The sequence below is a fragment of the Cyprinus carpio genome, chromosome B3 (assembly GCF_018340385.1).
Source record: "Cyprinus carpio isolate SPL01 chromosome B3, ASM1834038v1, whole genome shotgun sequence".
Lineage (NCBI taxonomy): Eukaryota > Metazoa > Chordata > Actinopteri > Cypriniformes > Cyprinidae > Cyprinus > Cyprinus carpio.
This window is the reverse complement of record NC_056599.1, coordinates 24476031-24496114: the sequence shown is the minus strand read 5'-3', so window position 1 is coordinate 24496114 and position 20084 is coordinate 24476031. Positions and strand designations below refer to the sequence as shown.

Genomic DNA, 20084 nt, shown 5'->3' with positions numbered 1-20084 from the left:
CAAAAATGGTTCTTCTATGGCATCGCTGTCAAGAACCTTTTGAAGCACCTTTATTTTTAAGAGTGCATGTGTGCATATTTTAAAATGTAATTTGTAAATAGTTCAGAATGATTATTTCCCAAATTAGACCTAGAATTTCCTTCATAATTCTATTTCTTTATATTTTATTTAAAAAACGGTAAAGACAGGGTTACAGCCTTGTGTCTAAAAAGGTATTTTGCTCTGTATTACCTTATCTTTTATTATGTTCTTGTAAATAATATTGCTGAACACTCTAAACACATTAAAACTTTGATAGCAATACAATTTTGACAGCTATGAAAAAGGTCTTTAGAAATCATAGGCAATAATTTTAATGATCTGCACTGTCACGTGATAATCAAATACTATAAAGTAGTACATTTCTTTAATTGCTGCAGTTTGCAGAGTGAATCCTCAAGTTTCTTGACCCCGTTGGCAGGTCGCTTCTCTTATTTAATTATCACGTCATCCCTAAATGTCTAAGGCCTTCAGATGTATAGTGCACTAACAGGAATCATGCCTTGATGGAGACAGTTTAGCAGCACAGAGTTGCCTCTCGGCATTTCTTTGTCACCTGGCATTTCTCCAAGATGTTTTCTAAAGGTGTATGTCACTTCTATGGAAATGCAAAGTTAAAAGCTCCAAAAGAAGCAAAACTTGCTGAGAACTATAACAACCTCTAAGCATTCAACATTTGACTTGTCACATTCTGAAAGTAGGCCATATGGCACAATTAAACGTATGGTTCTGTTACACATTGATGTTCTTATCTCCTTCAGTTTATCCCTGGTCCATCTAAAATGAAACAATTAGTATACATTTCAGTGTTTTTTTTTTTTTTGTCAAAGCACATGACAGCAGGCCAAGCCTCCATCACCATCATGTCAAATGGTTATAATCTTTTGACAACACTGCAAAGACATTCTTGAATTTGAGAGCTGTGAAATAAGGGGACCACTTAATCTCCTTTCCATCTCCCTTTTATTCGATTAATCCCCGGCACAGCTGTTGGAGACACTGTAAGATTGTGTAATATGTGTCCCATCCTACCCTATGCCGTAATTGAAAATGATGATCTCTCTCAGTCAAGCGCAACCAGAACATTTCTTTAAATCTGAATTAATGTCCAGTGTGGTGTGTCCTTTTTAAATACTTCAAGACAAAAGACGATGCAGATATTTTAAAAAAAGAAGAAGAAATTTGAAATCTCTTTTAATTCTTACATCTCTTATGCGTTTTTCTTTTCATATAAAAGGCATATGGTGCTTCTTGATGTTCCATATTGTCATATATTACATAAACCCCCTCAAATGCAAAGAGATGTTGTTTTATTACACCCAGGGACTTTGCAGATCCTTTAAATTGAAGAACAATGAACTCCGGCTATTGTATGTCAAATCCTATATGCGTTTGGATTTGTTATTTTTAGCAGCTTACTGTTATGTAAAGCGAATGGCGTAATAGATAAAGCTTATAGAATTGTCCTCCCCATCATTTTAATGGTTCTGAGTTCAATATCTGACCTCAGGTCAATGACTGGAAGTAAAGCTGTTTTGTATTTTCTATAAACCTGCTCTTTGAATCTTGTTTTTCTGTTTCATTCTGATATATTTATACTTGGACAAAAATAATGTTTTGTTTGCTCTACAAAATTGAATATAAGTCAAGTTAATAGGATGAGTTATGCAGACTAAATATTTTTGAACAGGCATAAACAAAGCTCCTAGATTCATGTTTATGTTTTCCATTTATCTCTATTTGTACTTATTCAGGTTCAGCTGCATGTTCTGCTGGTCGTTCGTCGAACAGTAAATGGACCATTCTTAGCTTCTGCAGGGTCACAGTAAGTCCGCCTGGCACAGATACCAAGAATAATGCACTTGAAGCATGACTCTAATTTATTAAATTTAAAAAAGTCACAAACCCAGATGCCAGAGATGACTTTCCTGAGATTTCTTTAAATAATCTCTTTTCCTCATTCAAATGGATTTGTTAAAAAATCTAATAACGCACTTGATTTGGCCTTTTAGGTCGAGGTTATTGCAGTTTGTTGCTTTGGTGTTGAACCCAGACAGAGAAATGAGTTAACATAATTCTTGAGATTTTATCATCTTGGCAGCATCTACAGTTGTAAGGCCTCCAATATCTTTGGATTAACTTCTCAAGACTCCAAGAGCTTGTTAAATCTTTGGTCGAGATTGTGCACTTTGATTGGAACTCAGTCAAGACTTAAAGCATGTCTGTCATTGCATTTTATTGATGTGCTCTCTTTCAACAGGGATGACTTTAGTACAGACCATGTTACATAAAGATATCCAAGAAAGACATAAAGCAGGCAAGAATTAATTAGCATTTATAAAAACATACTTAGAAAAATGCAGACTACTTGGAAGAACTAAGGGCTACATTAGTTACAAAGTGGATTTTCCAAGAACAGCATACATCTTCAAGATGAAAACAGAGTGAAGTACTGAGCTGTAGGGCTTTTATTACCTTTTGGAAAGCATCTCCAACTCTCCAAGCTATTTTGTTAGTTCTATACTTGTAAAATACAAATTTATTTTATCTGATGTATTTTAAAGCAATAAGCAACATAAATCTAAATTCAACAAACATTAAACATAAATCTTAAAATGTTTAAATGTTGTACTTTTTCACAAAAATTAATTGGAGGTCAGACAGTAATTTGCAGAACCACCCTGCCATTGCCAAACTATATTGATTGAAACTCAATATAGTTAAAATATTATTGCTGTGCAGATTATTCAGACTGGCAGAAAATGCATGATTCTGATATTAATTTATGATATTACACATGCATTGGTCCCTCATCTACCTCATCTACCTGATAGCTTGTTGAAATCATAACTACACTGCATTCAGTATGGACCTATTATGGATTTATGACCGCAATACCAAATGTCCTCGGAGTCAGTGCCCAGAGATTTCTCATGCATATACGTTGCAGTTCACTTAGCTTGCAGTAGGAGGTGTTTTTTTTTTTTTTTAGTGCTGACATTGTCTGGGCACTGGCCTTAAATCAAACCAGATAGTTCAACAGAAACTAATAAATGTGGAACTTCATCATTCCAGTGCAGTCACTGTCCTTCCCAACTTTTTAAAATCGTCATCTCAATTTTACAATTGAGCTTTTGATTACACTCTGTAAATGACTGAGAAATCAATAAAAGATGCCCCTTATGGCCATTTTCCCAGAACTATGAGACTTGCATGACGTAAGTGGTCCATGACTCAAGGTTAAAGCTGCACCAAGTGTTCAAGCCATATGAGTTATACATGTTCAAAATGTTTAAAATGCCTCACTCTGACCCTGGGTTGAAAGGTTCTCTTTAAGTCAGTCTTAAACCAAACGTGATCACAGATTAGGATTTCATGAAATACTAATAGAAAATACTTAGAAACTTAGATACACATATTAATATATTTGTAAACAATTGAATAACATTTAATTGTTTGTTGATACAATCAGTTCACTGCATGTCTTAATGTAATGTTACAATGTTCAAAATCATATCAGTGTCTTTAATATAAAGATTTGAGGTCTAACAGGACAAAAATAAAAGCTCAATTATACATAAGATAAGAATAAAAGAGGATTTGATCTAACAAAAGCAATTATAACAATAAGTGAAATAATTCTGTAAAAGATTAAAAAAAAAAAATCTCAGGTTATTAAGGTCCATTAAGGACCAGGCTGCAGTAAGTATGATTATTTCCATGTTAATATCTCTTGCATATCTGTTTTTTCATTGTTTTTTGCATATCTGAGGAACAGACTTTAAAATGACTACAGCAAACACTGACATGCTATCTGATTGAGACGAGATTTTCTATAGTCAGACTTATTACTAATTCATTCTTAAACAGATATCATAATTTACTCACCCTCATGTTGTTCCAAACCTGTATGACAAACCTGCTTTCCTCAGTGGAACACAAATGGACTACTTTATTGTGATTTTATTGTTCTTTTTTGTCATTGTTGGTGCTAGAATGCACCAGTCCCCATTCAATTCCGGAAAAGAGCAGCATAAACATTTTTCTTAACTTCTCCATTTGTGTTCCACAGAAAAAAAGTGTGTTATAGAGATTTGGAACAACATGAGGGTGAATGACTGAACGTTCTGTAAGATAATACTTTAATGTGGATAAGCAACAAAGGAAGATACTTGATACTGTCACACAAGTCTTTCAATAACTTTCAAATTCCAAAGCGCCAGTGACGGATTACAGTCATGAAAATGAATTTACAGCTCAAGATATTTATGAGAATAAGAGACGATTATACAATGTAGGGCTGTGTAACACATTTTCTGCCCTCCTTTGAGAGTGATGCTTCATAAATCTTCAAAGATGTAAGAGACTTCCTTCTGAGATTTATGATTTATGATATGTCTTCGTCATTGAGTGTACATTGTGAATATAGTTATTTTAATATCTTTTGCTGATGCTGTCTATTGGTGTTGTTCCTCTAGGACAGATGATACAATAGACATAAAAAGATGTGTTATGGTAAATTACTTGGATTATTTGAGCTGTACATGACTTCATGACCACAGTGTCCTGACCACTTTTTAATATATACCCACAGAGAGACATAACATTGTATTTCCTCCTTGTGGTCACAGTTATGCATCACAGTCTGTGGTCTGTGGACCTCATTTGCGAAACACAAATAGAATATGTGTGTAAATCAACTGTATAGCTATTCTTACATAAATTACTGAATGGATGTACATGAGTGCATTCAACTGACTGCAGCGATTTATGTAAGAAGGGTTTATGACAATTTACATACAAAATAGTTTAATAAACAAGGCCCTGTGTGTGTAGTATATATGTAGAGCCTCAAATATGGACACTTTAGAATGTATTTGCATTATATAACAAAATATATGATCTATGCAATGAAAAACAAGAATTGTATTTGGCTTTGATGTCCAAAAGTGTCCAAATACTTGTATAGGCCATTGTAGACTGTGGAGCTTAGACTGAAACTGTGACTGAGTCAATAAATAATTGAGCTGCCTCTTTTTATATGTGTTTTAATGAGGGAGTACATTTTGAATTATAGTAATAAAGTGCTACAGAAGACCTTATATTATCAAATCACTGGCCATAAAGTTTGGTATAAACAGTGTCAAAAAAAAACAAAAACCTTCTACTGCTCCCTGATGTTGTTGAATTTAGCTTGCAGGAAAACTGTAGATAGATAGATAGATAGATAGATAGACAGACTGACAGACAGACAGACAGACAGATAGATAGAAAAATAGATAGACAGACAGACAGATAGATAGATAGATAGATAGACAGACAGACAGACAGACAGACAGACAGACAGATAGACAGATAGATAGATAGATAGATAGACAGATAGATAGATAGACAGACAGATAGATAGATAGATAGATAGATACTGTAGATAGATAGATAAATAGATATATAGATAGATAGACAGACAGACAGACAGACAGACAGACAGACAGACAGACAGACAGACAGACAGACAGACAGACAGACAGATAGATAGATAGATAGATAGATAGATAGATAGATAGATATGTAGATCTTCTTGTAAGTTTGTGAGACACTGAGAAAATGGGATGAGACAAAGACAGATATAATGAAAGCTTACTATTACACAAAACAAACACCAAAAGCTAATTATGTCAAAAGTTAGCTAACACACTGAAACTTTGAAGTGAATGCAACAGACTGAATTTATTATAGCTTACATGAGATGGCAAATACGAGCCAAGAGATATTAAGCATCTAATTACCAAGCTCATCCGATTATAAGCATAAATACACAATGAAAAACACAATTTATTGTGTTCCTGAAATGTTCGTTGCTTGTACATAATCAGTTTATACCTGCACGAGCCATTGATCATTTTGAGAGCTGCAAATACCACATATCATTTCACTGACAGTCATGGATATTTGAATATACTCATACAGACTAATTCCAACTACAGGATTAAAGACAGCTAAATGTAATACCCTTATACTGTAAACAAATGCCTATTTGTTTCTTTTTGATAAGGAGCACTGGAAGGTATTCTGCAAATAAAGTCCTGTGGTTACAGCTTTGTCCATTATTTTTTGCAGTGTTAATTATGCGCGGGCTGTTACATTTCATTTGCTGCTTTTAGATACAACCCAAACCACATAGAGGCACAATGTTCAGCATAATGTTTATTACCTGTTTCCCAGCAACATACAGCAACAAGATGCCAAAAGAGTGAGAAGCTCAAGAAAAGGCAGCTAAAGAAATCTATATCATAGTGATTTGATGTTAGGAGAGATCCAGCTCTACTCAAACACTGCCATTTAGGAGACAACAGACGTCTTCTTAATGACCCGTTTGCGCACCGGATAAGCATCTGCTGCACTCGCACCTGCTTTCTCTGCCTTCAGTTCATCTATGAAGGTTTCCAATGGTCCAAACTTCTCAGTCAGCTCACCAAGATGGGTTTTCAGGGCATTGAACTCTTTGTACAAGTCATCCAGCGCCTCGGAGAGAGGTTGGATCCTGGGAAGAGTTAAAGAGAGAAAGAAATATGAGAGCAGCACGGTATAGCGCAGTCACTGGTTGGCAAAGAGCTTTGAGGAATATGAAGATGACTACAATCCAAACCATAAGGAGCCAGGAATTTCCTCATTAAGCACATAAAATATTTTGCACCGTTTCCAGCATAATTAACTGTTCTGCTCTGAAAAGAATGCAGTCCACATTTCGACATAGCTTCAGATGCCAAAATAACAACGTTGTGTTCCTGTGGAAAGAAAGAATGGCTGAATCTGAGAGTTTGATTGAACCTCATGATAGTGTACCTGGAGTAGTCAGGCAACAAGGACTGATGGTCGTTCTGCAGGAGTCCTTTTACTTGGCTAAGGATGTCAAACCTCCAGTCATCAAGCACTTGAGTCAGATTGGCAACTCCTCGCATGCTTACCCTCTCAGCTGAGGACCAGAAAAGCAATATCATTGGCATTTTTATCAATTGCTACAACATAATATAGTCATATTTTGGTTCCAAAAATTGTAAAACCTAAATAGCATATCAGGAAGAACATTAACATATAAATCAACCAGTGTGTGTTTTTTTAATTAAACAAAAAGACATATATCCACTTACAGCCATCACGATAGTTCCACTCCTCTTTTGCAGGGCGTCTCTTCTGACCACAGACTACGACCACAGTCATGGTCAAAAACAATAGACTCACCCTGAAACTCATCCTGGTTCTTTATGTTTCCTGCACAAGTACACCCAGAAACTTAGACTGCACGTGTAGTTACTGAAAGTCCATTTCCTTCCTTTTGAAAATGGTGAAATGACTGCCCTGGTCTGTTCCTCTCCTCTAAGCAGATGATGTATGTTTACTGAGAGATAAACCAAGCCCTGTGCTACTAAACTCACTATTAATCTTAATCCTAAAAATTATATTGGTGCATAAAGACCATATTTGGTTTCAGGGCACGATCTGTGCCGACTTGCCTGATAGCTGTGCATGACATTTTCTTCATGGTCTGTAAGAAAGCTACATTTTTAAAACAATTTGCAATGTGAAAATAGAATAAAAACAAGAAATAAACATTTATGTTTAAACTTAACATATATTTTTACACAAGTATATGCATTTCTTGAAATATAAATACGAAATCTTTACACTAAAAGAAAATCAACCAAAACAACGTACACTTTTGGAATTATAGAAGTGTGTAAATTTCACTATCAGTGTTTACATACCAGTCAGTCAGAGAGTTTGGGAAGATGTGTGCTCTTTAAAGTGCTCCTGGAGTTCTGAGTCTTGGTTGCTCCACCAGTCTGTCCCAAGATTGAGAACACTCCCTCCTGTTTTAAAACATTCCCCCATCACACACATCTATTCCAAACCCTTGAACCCTTGGCTTGTATGAGCAAGACACTTTGGTTTGAATTTCAAAACTCTTCCTTGAGGTCCAAAGAGTTTTTTTTGCTCATTTGTGACTGTGTAGCCTTATGCTTATGTAATGTTCAAAAATATATTGTTTTTGTATGATTTTAGTTAGCATGCACTTTCAAAGTGTGTTCTGACATTTCCATGTAAAATGAATCAAATTTGAGAACTTTTCATTTTGTTGTGTATTTTCTAGTTTGTTTGGTATATATTGTAAATTTCGTCATACATATATTCTTCATATATATATATATATATATATATATATAAATATATATATATATATGTATATATATATATGTGTGTGTGTGTGTGTGTGTGTGTGTGTGTGTGTGTGTGTGTGTGTGACATTGACATGGAAATTGACAATATATTCCAATTCTGTGTCTTATGTATTAAAAATACATAATTTTTAAAGCAGAAAGTAGCTCTCTTTCAGTCTCTGCAAAGACCAGAGACCCACTGGACTGGAGTAATGACATAATGATTATGTCACATCCGTTTCTGGGACGGTTGCTAAGATACAGGATGTCTGCGTCGTGTCTCTGAAAACCCAGAAGGATCGCATCTTCAGCTTTCTTAGTTTGCCGTTTTTGTTTATGGGGTAAAGCTACATGTAGCGTTTGTTTTCGATAATGCCGCTAACAACGATTAAAGACGGCGAATACACGGCCACCGTGTACAAAATGGTGAGTTATTAGCTCCACAAGCTAACAGGCTAACTTAGCTTGGTTACCACTGGTCTATGCTGTTTGCTTGCATTCACACTTTTAGCAAAACTTTTAGCAAAAATAGCCTTTTCACAATTTTCTTTTTATCGAAATGATTGGTTTACTTTATAAGTTTCTTTCTTTCTTCATAAGATCAAAGAAGGGCGATATGGAGACGCAATTCATATTCTGAGCAAAGAGCATCAGAAACACACTAAAGTAAGTTACAGCAGTCATACTGAACACATTCTTTACATTGAATCAATCAATAAACGTCCTGGGCTTTGTATTGTGTTCTCTGTTATATATATTATGTATGTATGTAATTATGTATGTATGTATGTATGTATGTATGTATATATATATATAGAGAGAGAGAGAGAGAGAGAGAGATTTTGATTTTCAAAAAACTTTATTACAAAAAAATTAACACATTATCCAAAAAAAAAAAAAAAAAAATACAAATTAAAAAAAGGAAAAATAAATAGAAATTACAGAGAATTAAACCAAAATGGGGGCAAAGACCAAGTTGTTTTCAACAACCTCACACAAAGCTCCACCATTACACCAAATCAAGTCAAAAGAAAGAAGATCATCCATAGCTTCGAAATACCGAAAATCAATGAGAATGAGAGAGAGAGAGAGAGACCTAATGGATAGAGAGTCAGACTTGTAACCTGAAGGTTGCGGGTTGGAGTCTCAGGTCCGGCAGGGATTGTAGGTGGGGGGAGTGAATATCCGGCTCTCTCCACCCTCTAAATACCACGACTGAGGTGAGACCCTTGAGTGAGGGACTGAATCCCCAACTGCTGTGTTCACAGTGCGTGTTTGTTCACTACTCACTGCTGTATGTGTGCACTTGAATGGGTTAAATGCAGAGCACAAATCCCAAGTATGGGACACCATACTTGGCCACACATAACATCCTTTCCTGTCCTTTAAAAAAAAAAATATATACATGCATTCATAAATATATATATATATATATATATATATATATATATATATATATATATATATATATATATATATATATATATATATACATACACACACACACACACACAAGATGTGTGTATGTATAAAATCTCTCTTTTATAAGACAATATATGATTTCTATATGACTGACTGTCTCTGTATGTCCAGTCCAGGGCTGCTCTGTCTCTGCTAGGCTACTGCTACTACCACATGCAGGACTTCATTAATGCAGCAGAATGTTATGAACAGCTGACACATCTTCACCCAGAGGTCGAGGACTACAAACTTTACTATGCCCAGTCTCTGTATGGAGCTTGTAGCTTCCCAGAGGCCATGAAAGCCACTTTTCTCTTGGACAGCACAACTAGTCATACTAAGGTGAATACACATTACCTTTAGTCACATCTGCAAAAAATGTGTGAATTAAGAAAATGTGCCATCCTTAAAACTGTTTTGCAGGTTTATATATAGGGTGACCAGATTTATTATGGTTCAATACGGGATGGCAAGGGACGTGACAGGACGTGAGGGGAGCATGGTGGGCGTGATATATGACCACAATATGAAACATTTTATTTCATGATATCTAATATTACTTAAAGGGTTAGTTCACCCAAAAACGAAAATTAGTCCATAAATTTACCCTCAATTCATCCTAGGTGTATATGACTTTCTTCTTTCAGACGAATCCAGTCTGAGTTATATTAAAAACTGTCTTTGATCTTTCAAGCAGTTTAATGACACTCAGCGGGTGTTGCATTCATTCAGTCCAAAAGAAGTTAAATAAAACGCGCCCATCCTTACTAAAAAGTGTCTCACACGGCTCCGGGGGGTGAACAAAGTCCTCCTGTAGCGAACCGATGCAGTTTTCTAACTTGTTCAAAACGTAATAATCATTGCAATGTAGCTTGCGCTCACTGTTGTACACAGAAGCAGCTCCGAGCGGATGATGATGAGTTTGGCTTTGTGCATGCGCCGCTCAGAAGTGACGCACGCGGAAGTGCAGGGGAGAGATCAAAACAAAACAACGGTCACTAATTATAAGTACAAAACAAGGATTTGTAAAGAAGAATGTCAGAGGATTTCGATATAAGCCAAGAGGAGACTGGTTTTCCTTTGCTAAAGTAAGGAAACTTTGCTTCCTTATGCTGACCTCATACATCATCCTCCCAGAGCTGCTTCTGTGTACAACTGTAGGCGCAAGCTACATTAAAATGATTATTACGTTTTGAGTATGGATATTTTGAGTGTGAGACAATTTTTTTTATGGATGGGCGCTTTTTATTAACTACTTTATGACTGATGCATGCAACACCCACCGAGTGGCATTAAACAGCTTGAAAGATCAAAGACAATTAAGAGCATTTATTGTTTGTTATTTCTTATTGGTTATTCACGGTCACGTGGGCACAGGTGATCACTTCCGTTTTCTTTATTATTTCCTTTGTCGGATTGTTTGTTGTAGAATGTAATTGATTTTTTTTGTTGAGCGCTCAATGACGTACGGACGTAATGACATGTATATGATGACAGACTTTTCTTGGACCCTTTTTGACTGACATGAACTAGAAGATATACAGACATATATATTTTTTTTACATGGACAAATGCATACACACATATATTTTTATATTTGTAAATGATTTTGTATGTTGTACAATTTATGTATGTACTTGTTGTTAATTGATGATGATTATTATCTAATTTTTTGTAATAATCATGGGGTCGGAATGTAAGAACATCAATTGTTTGTTATTTTTTATTCGTTACATATTTAAAGAATTTGCCACTGACGATTCAAACGTGAGTTTTGAGCAGTGTAGAGTAGAGCTTGTTGTTTGTCATTTCTCTGATCACAAATGCAGACATGGTTTAATGTTTAAGCAGCGCGATACGCAACGCAATGCATAAAAAGACAGTATAAGTCATTATAATCAGTAATTATGTCCCCACTGGATGCAACAAATGCCTCGTTTATAATGGGTTTTACTGGTTTTGTCTCGTTGCGCAGGGGGGACACGGCATCACAGTATATTAAGGGGCATAACATTTCTGTCACACGCTTGAGATATTCGGCCAATTACAGTGCACTGGATAGCTGGCCAATCAGAGCACACCTCGCTTTTCAGAATAATGATCTTTTTAAACAAAATCGATGCGTTTCAGAAAGGCGGGGCATGGAGGAGAAACAATAATGTACATACAGCATGTGGAAAATAATGTGTTTTTTGAACCTTATACTGCATAAACACCAAATGCACAAAATAATGTTCTTTTTAGCAACACCATGACCCCTTTAAAAAGCCTCCAACTTTTAAATGGTAGTGTACATCAGTTAAAAGAATGGTTATTACTATACTAGCATGTCAAATTGCATTCCTTGATGCAATAAAATCCATTTTATTGATGCTGATTTTAAAAATAAATATTATTATTCATCCCATTTCTAAACAGATGATTAAACTGCAAGCTGCCATCACATATGGAGAGGAAGATTTTTCAGGTGCAAAGGTAACATTTCTCTTTCTGATGTAATATTTCACTATCACATTCTAAACCACAATTTATGATTTTAATTCTTCTGTGGAACACATTGGAAAAATTGTTTAAAAATGTAGTGGTTCAGGGTACAATAAATTTTTTTTTTTTTTTTTTTTTTTTGCAAATCTAAGTCTAATCTTATTTTTTTCTTTTTTTAAATAACTTCTTTTTGTGTTCCATAGTAGAAAAGAAAGTTGTACCAGTTTTGACATGAGGGCGAGTAAATGAGAAGATGTAAAAAGAACTCTGAGCAATGACATATGTGGAAAATTAATCACTATCTGACCACAGAATGTGGCATGAGTGACTGTTTATTTTGTTGGAATATTTGGTTTTGCTTTCCCAGACTCTGGTTGAGCAGTTGCCTCAGGACGATCCAGACTATGATGTGGATCTCGGATGTTTGCTTTATAAGGAGGGCGAGTATGAAGAGGCTTGCAAAAAGTTTATGTCCTCCATGAATGTACTGGGCTACCAGCCAGGTGAGAATGATTTTCTTTAGTGCTGGTTCCATTGAATTATAACTCTTGCGTGTTTGTGGTGTCTACATGCAGAAGCTTAATACACAAAACAGACAAACATACACTGGTGTCTCCCAGTAACTGTTCTGCCAAGAGTTACAAACATAACATTGACTGGCTGACCACACTGCGTAAGGGTAGTAATTTAGATGTGTGATTTTTTTTTTTAATGGAAATGAATGTGGTATGGAGACCTTTTGACACACTGTGATGTTTTCTAAAACTAGCTATGCTGGATTCTGATTGTTTTTTTGTTGTTGTTGTTTTGTTACAGATCTGGCCTACAATATAGCACTTTGTTACTACAGTTTAAAACAGTACGCTGCAGCACTCAAATATATTGCAGAAATTATAGAACGTGGAATCAGAGAGCATCCAGGTATTTGTATCAGAAAATCCTTTAGGTGTTGTTAGATTTGCTGTGCTATAGAGTGAATTTCAATGAGCGACTCTTATGTTTATAGAGCTCAGTATTGGATTGACAACAGAAGGCATTGATGTAAGAAGTGTCGGCAACACCCTCGTCCTGCACGAAACTGCTTTGATTGAAGCCTTTAATTTGAAAGCAGCTATTGAATACCAGCTGAAGAACTGTAAGTATAGATAAACCACCAGGCTTGATGTTTCAAGTAGGTGCTTTTTTATCATGCACTTTTTGATGTGAACTCTGTTTATTCATAGTGTATTATAAACTACAGATCCATCAGCAGAATCTGTGGCCTTCCAGGGTTCCTAGTCGCTATGCATTAAGCATTAAGCATGAAGTCTACAGCACGGACTATGTTTTGCTCAGTGGCTTTCTGCATAATTTAGCCTGCGGTGATACACTGCTCTGTTTTGACTGCCTACAGAACAGCTACTATTGAACTTCAGTTAATGTAATTCAGTGATTATGGCCTCATATATCTACATTTTTTTTTTGTTGCAGATGCTGCTGCACAGGAAGCACTGACTGACATGCCCCCCAGATCTGAAGAGGTACTAAAAATGTGACCTCTGTTGTAACACTTTTCCCCCTTGACAGTTGGCATTCACATGCATTTTGTATCCGGATAGTATCTGGATATTGTTTAACAGGATTGCATTCAAATGTATCTCTCTTATCCATTCGAAATGGAATGGCACTCATGTATTTCATCATAGATTGCTTTAACCATACATATTCTGCCATCCACAGAATTTTTTATATAATAATGGATCATTCAAAATGCTTATCTATGGATAAAACAAAAAATAAATCTATCTGGTCTATTGTGTAAAGGATTCTTATAAGGATTAGATATGAAGAAAAAGAAGAAAAAAATAGGTTTCTAAAAAGCCCCCGCAAAAACACACAAGGAGGGAGACGTGACTGAGGAATTGGGGAGAGAAATGAGAGACTGTAAGTGTAGTTCAGTGAAATAATACGTTGGATGTTGTTCATTAAATTGGCGAGCAGATTGCAAGACCTCAGTGTCTGTTGACTTATTCACATTGTGCAAGCAGAATAAAAAGAGAAAAAGCTGCAAAAGCTCTTTAAACACTGATAAAAATAGAGCACGATAGAAAATTTACAACCTAGTCCATCAAAGTGACAGATCATTTTTATCTGTAGCTCAACCTCATTATATAGTACTTAATCAGCGTAATAATTATATATTGCTTAATCAAAATGCATTAGCATTTACACCTTGTCGCATTTATACTCAATGAAATGAAAACAGAAACCGTCTCTAACTACCTTCGAAAGTATTTTCAGTGATCCGACCGCAGTCTTATCATATTAGGTGCATTTGGCTTTTAATATATTCAATTGCTGTCCGATTGTAATTTGTTCACCAAAAACACCTGGTACTTACACCTGGTTTATATCTCATTACTATTTTATTCCAGTATATTTCCAGGTGATTTCGCTGTAAAACATTTTCCGAGTTCTGTTTTCTCATTTCTGCAGCTAACAAAGGCTGTCTGATAAGATCAGATGCCTGTCAAGAGAATATTTTCCTCATTAGTTATGCTGTTTGATCTGAGCTTGCTCACTCTTGCAGGATAGCTTCCTATGAATCAGTGTCATATGCATGCCAGTTCACATGCACGCTTGAGGAACTTTTATCCTGTATTGACAGACAATGTGCCATCTATTTCAGAAGGAAGAAAATGACCTAGTCATTTGCACTGCCTTTTAATAGTAGAATACAAATTTTAATTTTCTCAAATCCTTACCAGATTGCCTTACCTAGTTATGCACAGCGAATTAGCTGTTTTTGAGATTCCGGTGCAGGTTTAATCCTTTTCTGCAGGGGTTTGTATTGTGAGAGCTGGTAAGCCCACACCTGCTGGCTGGAATGATGGTGGGCTGCAGGGACATGTCTCTGTGCTAGTTTGCGCTGGCACCTCGAAGTTAATGAGTCCAAACAGTGGTACATCTTACATAAGCACTCATTAAATATGCTGTTTCTTCCCACAGGACAGGTATTTTTAAACACTGAATCTGTAGCTAGGACTAGTACAAGGAATGTACCAGGTTTTGGTAAGAATTCAGGGGACTGCGCAAATATGCATTTACAGTTTTATGTCATTTCCTGAAAAGAGGGCCTATATATAGACAAAATGTGCTTATTTATCTGAAATCTAACAATTATACTATGCAGTTTTAATGTTAGGATACAGATAGACAGGCTTAACCCTTCATGCTGAAGTCTTTAGTTTATGCACACATGGAATTTTTTATCTGTTTTGAGAAATGAACAAGTGAACATAGCTATCTGCTGCCCCCTAGTGGAACGAGTGGAATGTCAGTGATTATTTACCATATACTGTAGACATTTGATAGTTAATTGTCATTCATTTGTTAATTAGCTCCCTTAGTCTATTTCTGTGTATAAGAAAAGCTTTTACATTTGAAAGTTGGCCCATATTGTGATTGTTTAAAGTCTGTCAACCAAAGAACTGATGATTGTCAATTTTCTTTTCTTTTTTCTTTTTTACATTTAGGAGCTGGATCCAGTCACTCTTCACAACCAGGCCCTAATGAACATGGACAGCAAGCCCACCGAGGGTTTTGAGAAACTCGCTTTTCTCCTTCAGCAAAACCCCTTTCCTCCTGTCACTTTTGGCAACTTACTATTGCTTTATTGTAAATATGAGGTTAGTGTGCTTCATTGCTAACAGTTCAGTAAGACTGTTTGGTAGATATATTAATTATGCATTTTAGCTTTCATAGAAACTTTAAAGAAACTTCTTTAAGGGGTGTATGAGGGTTCTTTGCTTTTGTTGTCTATAGTACTTTGACCTTGCTGCAGATGTCTTGGCTGAAAATGCTCATCTCACTTACAAGTTTCTCACACCGGTAAGGCAGTATTGATTTTGTAGCAATTTCATATTTTATTTCCCTTCAGCTTCGTAGTATTTGCATTGTTAGTTTTATGAAAATTTAATCATGTATATACAAGTCTCCACTTTTTCTTAGCATAGATAGTCGTTCCAATAATAACATCCACATTGATTGATTCCTCTGGCCATAAGGCATTTGCAAGTAATAACACACCAGGTGATAATTGCAGAGTTGCCTCATGCATATTAGCATATCAGTCCAAACTCGCATCGAGACGGTAGGGCTAAAGTTTTATTCTCCTGTTTATAGTACCTCTACGAGTTCCTGGATGCCATGATCACATGTCAGACAGCACCTGAGGAAGTAAGTGCTCTTTTGCAGAGTCTTAGCAAGTATCTAGTGAGCATTTGTTTTTGAATGAATTAACTTTTCATCTGATGTAGGCTTTCCGAAAATTTGATGAAATTGCTGGAAAACTGATTGAGCAACTGCGCAAGGTTACGAAACAGGTTACAGCTTGGCATTTTGCCTTTCAACAATTCACAGCATTTATGCCTGCTTGTGTCAAATGCTACTCCCTGAATACATCATTATGATATCAGTATATCTGACACTGAAATGGCTAATTAGTTTAAAAACTCTAAAATCTCTTTCCTCAAAGGTGCAGGAAGCAAGGCACAACCGGGATGATGAATCCCTAAAAAAATATGTCCAAGACTATGACGAGGTTCTTGAGAGGTAAATGTAAGATTCATTTTCATTGATTACATTTATGCATTTAGCAGATGCTTTGTGTGAAGTGACTTACAAAAAAGGTGATTACTAAAGATTCATCCTTAAATCTCTGTTCTTTATGCAAACATGTAAAATGTTCACCATATACAGATACTTAAGTGTGTTTTTTTTTTTCTTAAGGTACATCCCTGTACTAATGGCGCAGGCCAAAGTCTACTGGAACCGTGAGAACTACAGCATGGTGGAAAAGATCTTCCATAAGTCACTGGAGTTCTGCAATGAGCACGACACTTGGAAACTTAATGTTGCTCATGTGCTCTTCATGCAAGACAACAAATATAAAGAAGCCATTGGCTTCTATGAGCCCATCGTTAAGAAGCATTATGAGAATGTAAGATTAATGATACTGAATGTGCTTTTCTGGTCACTTTTAATTTATTTTGAGTCCCTTTAAAGACTAATGCCTTTCCATAAAAGCCAAGTCCACATTTAAATAAAAAATAAGAACGATAACTTATGAAATACTAATGACAAAAAACGGAGTCAGACCTCAGTGCTTATTAGAGGTTACTAATAATAAATAACAATAACCTAAATCAGTCAACCAGTAATACGGTATTTTGCATAAACAGTGGGATCCAGATGTGTTTTTTAAAAACTGTAAAATAATACCTAGTTTTTTTGACTCGTGGATATTAGAAATTTTTTTTTACTTGTGTATGCAAAATTACAGTTACAGTAATTTGTTTTGCTAATATTTTATGTACTATAAACATTTTTATTTATTTTATAATTTAAATGTATAAATAATATTTCATTTGCCTTCTGTGATGGTGGGTAACATTTGGCCGTACTTGGCAGACAATTATATAACAAATCTAAACCTTTCAAATGAAAACATGTTCTTTGCTCTGCTTGCTAGCTGGAACAGTGTAACATTCAAGAGTGTCCCTGCAAAACAAAACCTTCGGTAAAATGATCTGTGACTCTTGGAGTCTTACTGTGTGACTGCATGGAGTTTGCGGCATGATATATTATTTTTTTTGTTTGATTTCAAAGTGTGTCTACTGTTATTAGCATCCTCACAATTAATTAAGAGTCACATTTTGTCCTGTAGATCCTTAACGTCAGTGCGATTGTCCTTGCTAACCTGTGCGTGTCATACATCATGACCAGCCAAAATGAAGAGGTAAAAATTCAAATCTTATTTAACTAGAATTGATACCACTGGAGCTGCTTTGTTTCATCGTATTTTTCTTTCCCTTTGGGTCTGTGTCTGTGCGTGTACAGGCAGAGGAACTGATGAGGAAGATAGAGAAAGAAGAGGAGCAAATCTCGTATGATGATCCAGACAAAAAAATCTTTCATCTGTGTATTGTCAACCTTGTAATAGGGTATGTACAATATATTTAGGTTACATTTTTTTTTTAGGTGTCCTTGTTACAATTTAATTCTACATTAAAGTACTGAGTAATATTAATTAACTACATGTACTCACTCTATGGTTAGGGTTAGGGTTTGGGTTACTTGCATGTAATTATGCATAATTTATTGTTAATATAATAATAAGTACATGTAACTTGTAACAAGGACACCTTAATATAAAGTGTTACCTAATTCTTAAGAACATCCTTTGTGAACATTTATCTTATACAGTCCGCACAGATACGGTTTTTTTTTTTTTTTTGAAATATCACACAAATCTGAAATATCATAATAACATAAGACGACATTGTAAAAGCAGTATGTGTATATTGCACTGCCATTCAAAAGTTTGGCACTAAAATATTAAGCAGCATTTTAAAATTAATCAAAAATCATGGTTTTCACTAAAATATTAAGCAGCATTTTAAAAAGTTGAAAAAAGTATATTTTTTCTGTCATTAAACGTTTTGAAAATCTTACTGACCCCAAACTTTTGAACAATATGTATTTCAAAAGAAAACCTTTCATTTGAAAGACATCTATTCTCAATGTGAATTACTTACACTGCATAATTTCTTACAGGACTTTGTATTGTGCTAAAGGGAACTATGACTTTGGCATTTCTCGTGTCATAAAAAGCCTTGAGCCTTACAACAAAAAGGTAATCAATATTTCATTTAATGTTTTTAATAGCCATCTTTAGTTGAGTTTAGACAACACATAAACTTTCATATTCCTTACTTGCTGTATTTATCTTATTTAGTCCTGCTCTGATACAGTTATCAACATGTCATTTTATAAATAGTGTTACTCAAGGACCTCAGCATTCTTGATCTTATGATACTGTAGCAGATGTACAGCACTTCCTTTTAGTCTGATGTTTACTTGTTTTACTGAAATGATTTTCATGTGACATTATGTAGTCATTGTGCTTGACATGACACTGACATCTTATCTTTTCAGCTTGGAACAGACACGTGGTTCTATGCTAAGAGATGTTTTCTCTCACTGCTGGAAAACATGGCCAAGCACATGATCATGCTCAGGGATTCAGTGGTGCAAGAGTGCATTCAGTTCCTTGAGCACTGTGAATGTAAGTACATCCTCTAAAAAATGGTTTGAAACGGTTGAAAACAGGCACTGTATCCTGTTTCGTATGTACAGTAGCAGGACCATGTCAACGCAGAGCTTTAATCCTCCAGTAATTCGCAAAGTATCAAAATCTAATCCAGTTATTACTAGTTCACTGTTGTTTCGATTGTTTAATTCTGTGGGGATGAAATGCTGGTTTTTGAAAGCTGAGACACTAATTAATTTTCAATCCCGAGATTCTCCATGGGATTAATTACTTTTTTTACCCTCCCCTCTAGTGTACGGAAAAGATGTGCCTGCCATCATAGAGCAGCCTCTGGAGGAGGACCGCATGCACATTGGCAAGAACACCGTCACGTATGAATCACGCCTGATAAAAGCTCTCTTCTATGAAGTCACAGGGTGGAATGAGTAATCATTAAACTTCATATAGCTATATCAGAACAAGATATTGGGCAAATATTCACCACAGACCACAGTTTTCTTACTGGTGTTTTACACTGATTTCATGGATGGATGGAGGTCTGACTAATAAGACATCTCAACGTGGCTACTTTGTAAGCAGCTTCGGAGAGATCATGCTGTTTCTGGACTGAATTCAAACATGCATTTTTAAACATGCTTTCTCTATAATAATGAACACACAGGGGTCCACTCCTTCCAAACATGAAAGCTTAAACTAAGAGAAAATATTCACCAGCAAAGGGCATTTTGTTAATTTTAACTAACCTCTGTTTGCATTGAAATAATAAAACACGGCTTTATTTAACCTTTTAT

The 20084-nt window shown here is 35.5% G+C and overlaps 1 protein-coding gene across 4 annotated transcripts; it reads left to right on the top strand.

Moving 5' to 3' along the window:
- Positions 1 to 8475: 8475 nt before the first annotated feature.
- On the top strand, positions 8476 to 20073 carry LOC109057936 (tetratricopeptide repeat protein 30A-like). Of its 4 annotated transcripts, none has more exons than XM_042720364.1 (20): positions 8476 to 8681; positions 8856 to 8921; positions 9849 to 10058; positions 12135 to 12191; positions 12568 to 12703; positions 13017 to 13121; positions 13207 to 13335; positions 13671 to 13720; positions 15716 to 15868; positions 16005 to 16070; positions 16365 to 16418; positions 16499 to 16552; positions 16717 to 16793; positions 16971 to 17181; positions 17713 to 17760; positions 17908 to 17979; positions 18081 to 18184; positions 18798 to 18876; positions 19179 to 19308; positions 19586 to 20073. In XM_042720364.1, the coding sequence occupies exons 1-20, from the start codon at positions 8628 to 8630 to the stop codon at positions 19720 to 19722; spliced, it is 1992 nt and encodes a 663-aa protein (XP_042576298.1). In that variant the 5' UTR covers positions 8476 to 8627; the 3' UTR covers positions 19723 to 20073. The 4 variants fall into 4 exon arrangements, with proteins under 4 accessions (XP_042576298.1, XP_042576297.1, XP_042576300.1 ...); XM_042720363.1 differs by having other exon boundaries at positions 8477 to 8681; positions 16499 to 16564; XM_042720366.1 differs by lacking the exon at positions 17713 to 17760 and having other exon boundaries at positions 8478 to 8681.
- The last annotated feature ends 11 nt before the right edge of the window (positions 20074 to 20084 follow it).

Coding starts and splice junctions, on each gene's coding strand:
- LOC109057936 (XM_042720363.1), top strand. CDS start 8,628: ATGCCGCTAACAACGATTAAAGACGGCGAATACACGGCCACCGTGTAC. Junction 17,182..17,712: donor TTAAGAAGCATTATGAGAAT/GTAAGATTAATG, acceptor TCTGCTTGCTAG/CTGGAACAGTGTAACATTCA. Junction 17,980..18,080: donor TGACCAGCCAAAATGAAGAG/GTAAAAATTCAA, acceptor GTGCGTGTACAG/GCAGAGGAACTGATGAGGAA.